General features: G+C 40.9%; 1 protein-coding gene across 1 annotated transcript; it reads left to right on the forward strand.

Annotated features, from left to right (window-relative positions):
* Nucleotides 1-5,933: 5,933 nt before the first annotated feature.
* LOC116461837 (large ribosomal subunit protein eL39-like) lies at nucleotides 5,934-6,210 on the forward strand. Its single transcript, XM_032754063.2, has one exon. The coding sequence runs from the start codon at nucleotides 5,966-5,968 to the stop codon at nucleotides 6,119-6,121; it is 156 nt and encodes a 51-aa protein (XP_032609954.1). The 5' UTR covers nucleotides 5,934-5,965; the 3' UTR covers nucleotides 6,122-6,210.
* The last annotated feature ends 435 nt before the right edge of the window (nucleotides 6,211-6,645 follow it).

The following is a 6,645-nucleotide window of genomic DNA, read 5'->3' on the forward strand; positions in this document are numbered from 1 at the left end:
AGAAAAAGAAAAAGAAAAACATATGATCTTCGGTTACTGTTATCTGTCATATCTAAAATGTGAGTAAGAGGTAATGCAAGAATTTTGGGGTAAATCCTAATGCTGGGCAAAGCTTGGATTCCAGCTGGTTCAAGCTGCAGCTATTAGCCTGTAGAGCCCCTACCAATGAATATAGTTAAAATAAAAATAAAAGAAAGTGTGTGGACCCCCATCCTGGGCCTAGCTTGGATTCCTTCTGTTCCAAGCTACAGCTGCTAGCCTCAGAACCCCTATGAAAGGAAAAATTATGCTGAAACAAAAGATAGGGAAATAGGTTAGAGTGATTTATAAGAGAATATGTACAACAAAGGGGAAAGAAAGAGGGGCAAATTGGGCACAAATTTGGCTAAGCAAAGTGGAAATCTTTAAATGGTCATTAAGAAATGAGGTGAATAACGCAAATAGTAATGTAGCCAAAACTAAGGCCTTAATGTGGTATTCTCAGAGCTTGGGTGGAGACTGGCAGCCCTGCTGCTCTCCCAATATTGAAAGGCCTAAACAAATCAGATATAGCAGGCGGTTGGGTGTGGGCTGGGGTTTCTGGGGGAGGTGGTCAGGGAACCACCTGGTCCCCGGAGTGCCAAAGAGAACAGCACAAATCATCAAGCATCATTGATGATAGTCAGTCATCTAGTGACCAGTAGAAACAAGGAACCAGGTGGTTTTCAGAGGACAGCACAAAAACCTGCACATAGCCCAGTGGGCTTCTCCCCTGGAGATCATGCAATTTTCCTCCCTCTAGATGCTATCTTGGAGAAGAGAGAAAACAGCCAATTTGGATCGTTTGATCTGACTATTTGACTAGATATTTACTCTTTTTTTTTTTTTTTTTTTTTTTGAGATGAAGTCTCACTCTGTTGCCCAGGCTGGAGTGCAGTGGCGCGATCTCAGCTCACTGCAACCTCTGCCTCCTGGGTTCAAGTGATTCTCCTGCCTCGGCCTCCCGAGTAGCTGGGATTACAGGCGTGCACCACCACACCCAGCTAATTTTTTGTATTTTTAGTAAAGGCAGGGTTTCACCATGTTGGCCAGGCTGGTCTCGAACTCCTGACCTTATGATTCACCTGCCTCAGCCTCCCAAAGTGCTGGGTTTACAGGCATGAGCCACTGTGCCTGGCTGATATTTACTCTTTTTACTCCATCATGTCTATACTTGGCTTCTATATCATTTGAAGAAGGTATTCTGCTGTTTACTGAAAATTGAACAAAGAAAAAACCCCATAGGTAAAAAATTTTTGGTGTTAGTAACCTGAAAAAGGCTATTTTAAACAGGAAAATATTGAGATAACTTTAATCAGTGAGTTTAAGATTTTACTCTCTCCACTGGAAAGAACACCTAAGAGGACAATGAGATCAATTCTAGAAACAAAGGAACACTGCATATATATAATCTAGCACATAAAAATTATACTGCTTATATTTTGACGTGTTTCATGTCAAATACATAAAGCATAGGTGATTTGGTGTAGGAGGGTGAAAAGGGGGCAGGCGGATTATTTGTACCCCTCACCAGAAAATCCCTGTGGCACCTCCAGAGGCAGATAGAAGTGTTTGAAACCCAGTGATCCATCTGGGGAAATTGGTCCTTCAGTCTTTAAGTGACTTTACAATAACACAACTGCTTAGTTAGTGCAGGAGCCCATACTGGCACCCAGGGACTTAACTTCTAGGACTTTAACAAGGAATAGACCATGTCAACCTCATTCCTTATCAGCAGGTTGGCATTTTCTTCTGAACAAATAATGTACTACATTTTCAGCCAATTGCTTTTGAACAAGGGATTTCTGTTGATCTAATGTTCATTATGAGGTTTAGTTCCAAGATTCTTTTTGCTCATTTTATCGTGGTGCCTATTCTCTTTCAGCTTCTAGACAGAAATTTTTTACTATGGATATACAGATCTAACGTTGTGTCTCAGGGGTTTTCAACCTTGTTACTCTTGACATTTGGACCAGATATTTCTTTGTGAGGTAAGAGGGCTGTCCTCTGCATTCTAAGATGTTTAGTAACATCCTGGCCTTTACTCACTGCATTCCAGGAGGACTATCACCCCACCTCCACCCCAGTTGAGACAAAAAAAAAAAAAAATCCTCTATATATTGCCAAATGTCCCCTGAGGAGGCAAAATTACCCATATTTGAGAACCACTGCTCTTTCATTACAATATAAACTGATTCCAAGATACCCCTCTGGTGTACCCACTCCTGACTGATCTCCAGCCTGATCACTGTGGATGAATACTCTCCAACGATGAGGGGTACTGGAGGAAAGGACTGTGTATTCACGATTCATTACTCCCCTCCCCAACAGTGAATTAGTAACACTCCTGGTTCAGGCTGCTTCACTTCTGTAAGGATGAGTAAATTTGTTGAGAAACAAATTATTCAATGATACTTGTTAAAGCATGGTAAGGAAGACTTCAATTCAAGACCATTACAATAGGTGTGTGGACAATTAAAATGGGGTCTTGCAGTCAGGGAGAGAGATTGGACTCAACTCTCAATATGGAAAGGAGAAATTTACAGCCAAGGAGCAGGGTGAGGGTCAGTGGATGGAAAATTACTAAGGGAGATTCTGGCTAAACTGATCCAACAGGATTCTTGCTGAAGACAGGCCAGGGTGATCAGACATCATCTGGGGGATGATGGAGGATGTGTAACATAATCAGATATCAAGGATAATCAGATATTGAAGATGGAGGGTTCTGGCTAAACTTACTTTGCTAAAGCTGGATTTTACAACGAAGTGCACAGATGGGCCCTGGGAGAAGGTCCAGAATCCTGAGTAAAGTTTGGCCAAGAGAAGACTCTTAGTCACATTTCAGATGAATCTATCATGAAACAATTAGTGTCTCTGCTGATATTATACAAAATATAAAGAAAGAATATATAGAAAGAGCTGGACATCAGCCTGAGGATACTATTGAATCTCATTGTTCAAGTCATGTTGATGAGGGTTTTTTTTTTTTTAACTTGGAGTTAAGAGAATTCTAACTAATGAAATTAGGCAGCTTAAATGAATTCATTTTGAATAATTAAGGTTTTCACTACTCAATCAGGCCTAATAGCATGATTTTCCAAAGAGTGAATCATACTTAAAGATAATCAGATATGTTCTCACCAGTTCAAGACAGTATGAGGGGTGAACTTAGCCCAGAGAAGAAGAGATGGGGTTAGAGTCCATAGGGCAAAGTCTTCTTATTCTCAATCTGTTTGTTTGTTCCCTAGATCATATTGTTAAGCTTGGAATTCTGGAAAACACTTACTCTGAACTTACCCATCTTAAATTCTTCTACTGTGTCTCCCTCCTTTAATATACATTAGCTTTCATTCATTCCTTAATTAAGAAAATATTAATTGAGTGTGTGCAATGGGTCAGCCTCTGCTCTGGGGCCACAGATGCAGAGGTGAGAAAGAAACACATGGTCCCAGCCCTCACAAAGTGTGTGGATGAGAACCAAGAAGATGAAGGTGGAATAGAGGAATGATATTAACAAATTTTTTTATTGTGATATAATATACATAACATAAAATTTACAATTTTAACAATTTTTTCTTTTTTTAAATTATACTTTAAGTTCTGGGATACACGTGCAGAATGTGCAGGTTTGTTACATAGGTATACATGTGCCATGGTAGTTTGCTGCACCCTTCAACCCGTCATCTACATTAGGTATTTCTCCTAATGCTATCCTTCCCCTAGCCTGCCACCACACAACAGGCCCTGGTGTGTGATGTTCCCCTCCCTGTGTCCATGTGTTCTCCTTGTTCAACTCCCATTTATGAGTGAGAACATGCGGTGTTTGGTTTTCTGTTCTTGTGTTAGTTTGCTGAGGATTATGGTTTCCAGCTTCATCCATGTCCCTGCAAAGGACATGAACTCATTCTTTTTTATGGCTGCATAGTATTCCATGGTATATATGTACCACATTTTCTTTATCCAGTCTATCATTGATGGGCATTTGGATTGGTTCCAAGTCTTTGCTATTGTGAACAGTGCTGCAATAAACATATGTGTGCATGTGTCTTTATAGTAGAATGATTTATAATCCTTTGGGTATATACCGAGTAATGGGCTTGCTGGGTCAGATGGTATTTCTGGTTCTAAATCCTTGAGGAATTGCCACATTGTCTTCCACAATTGTTGAACTAATTTACACTCCCACCACTCCCTTTTTCTCTAGATTCCTCCTCTCTGGGCAGGGCATCTCTGAAAGAAAGGCAGCAGTCCCAGGCAGGGGCTTATAGATAAAACTCCCATCTCCCTGGGACAGAGCACCTGGGGGAAGGGGAGGCTGTGGGCACAGCTTCAGCTGACTTAAATGTTCCTGCCTGCCAGCTCCGAAGAGAGCAGCAGAACTCCTAGCACAGTGCTTGAGCTCTGCGAAGGGACAGACTGCCTCCTCAAGTGGGTCCCTGACCCCCGTGCCTCCTGACTGGGAGACACCTCCCAGGAGGGGTCGACAGACACCTCATACAGGAGAGCTCCAGCTGGCATCTGGCAGGTGCCCCTCTGGAACAAAGCTTCCAGAGGAAGGGACAGGCAACAATCTTTGCTGTTTTGCAGCCTCTGCTGGTGATACCCAGGCAAACAGGGTCTGGAATGGACCTCCAGCAAACTCCAGCAGACCTGCAGCAGAGGGGCCTGACTGTTAGAAGGAAAACTAACAAACAGAAAGGAATAGCATCAACATCAACAAAAAGGATGTCCACACAGAAACCCCATCCGAAGGTCACCAACATCAAAGAACAAAGGTAGATAAATCCACGAAGATGAAAAAAAACAGCATAAAAAGGCTGAAAATTCCAAAAACAAGAACACCTCTTCTCCTCCAAAGGATCACAACTCCTTGCCAGCAAGGGAACAAAACTGGACAGAGAATGAGATTGATGAATTGACAGAAGTAGGCTTCAGATGGTGGGTAATAACAAATTCTTCTGAGCTAAAGGAGCATGTTCTAACCCAATGCAAGGAAGCTAAGAACCTTGAAAAAAGGTTAGAGGAATTGCTAACTAGAATAACCAGTTTAGAGAAGAACAGAAATGACCTGATGGAGCTGAAAAACACAGTACAAGAATTTTGTGAAGCATACACAAGTATCAATAGCTGAATTGATGAAGCAGAAGAAAGGATATCAGAGATTGAAGATCAACTTAATGAAATAAAGTGTGAAGAAAATATTAGAGAAAAAAGAGTGAAAAGTAATGAACAAAGCCTCTAAGAAATATGGGACTATGTGAAAAGACCAAACCTACATTTGATTGGTGTAACTGAAAGTGACAGGGAGAATGGAGCCAAGTTGGAAAACACTCTTCAGGATATTATCCAGAACTTTCCCAACCTAGCAAGGCAGGCAAACATTCGAATTCAGGGAATACAGAGAACACCACAAAGATACTCCTTAAGAAGACCAACCCCGAGACACATAATCGTCAGATTCACCAAGGTTGAAATGAAGGAAAACATGTTAAGGGCAGACAGAGAGAAAGGTCAGGTTACTCACAAACGGAAACCCATCAGACTAACAGCGTATCTCTCTGCAGAAACCCTACAAGCCAGAAGAGAGTGGGGGCCAATATTCAACATTCTTAAAGAAAAGAATTTTCAACCCAGAATTTCATATCCAGCCAAACTAAACTTCATAAGTGAAGGAGAAATCAAATCCTTTACAGACAACCAAATGCCAAGAAATTTTGTCACCACCAGGACTGCCTTAAAAGAGCTCCTTAAGGAAGCACTAAATATGGAAAGGAAAAACAGGTACCAAATTGTAAAGACCATCAACACTATGAAGAAACTGCATCAACTAAGAGGCGAAATAACAGCTAGCATCATAATGACAGAATCAAATTCACACATAACAATATTAACCTTGCTCTCTTCCTTTCTCTGCCATCGTGGTGTGTTCTTGACTCCACTTCTCGCCATGTCTTCTCACAAGACTTTCAGGATTAAGCGATTCCTGGCCAAGAAACAAAAGCAAAATCGTCCCATTCCCCAGTGGATTCCGATGAAAACTGGAAATAAAATCAGGTACAACTCCAAAAGGAGACACTGGAGCAGAACCAAGCTGGGTCTGTAAGGAATTGCACATGAGATGGCACACATATTTATGCTGTCTGAAGGTCACAATCATGTTACCATATCAAGCTGAAAATGTCACCACTATCTGGAGATTTCGACGTGTTTTCCTCTCTGAATCTGTTATGAACACATTGGTTGGCTGGGTTCAGTAATAAATATGTGAGGCCTTTCGTTTTAAAAAATATATATATATATTAACCTTAAATGTAAATGGGCTAAATGCCCCAATTAAAAGATAAAGACTGGCAAATTTGATAAAGACTCAAGACCCGTTGGTGTGCTGTAATCAGGAGACTCATCTCACATGCAAAGACACACATGGGCTCAAAATAAAGAATGGAGGAATATTTACTAAGCAAATGGAAAGAAAAAAAAAAAAAAAAAGCAGGGATTGCAATCCTAGTACCTGGTAAAATAGACTTTAAACCAACAAAGATCAAAAATGACAAAGAAGGGCATTATATAATGGTAAAGGAATCAATGCAACAAGAAGAGCTAACTATCCTGAATATATATGCACCC

Source organism: Hylobates moloch, unplaced genomic scaffold (genome assembly GCF_009828535.3).
Source record: "Hylobates moloch isolate HMO894 unplaced genomic scaffold, HMol_V3 SCAFFOLD_22, whole genome shotgun sequence".
NCBI lineage: Eukaryota > Metazoa > Chordata > Mammalia > Primates > Hylobatidae > Hylobates > Hylobates moloch.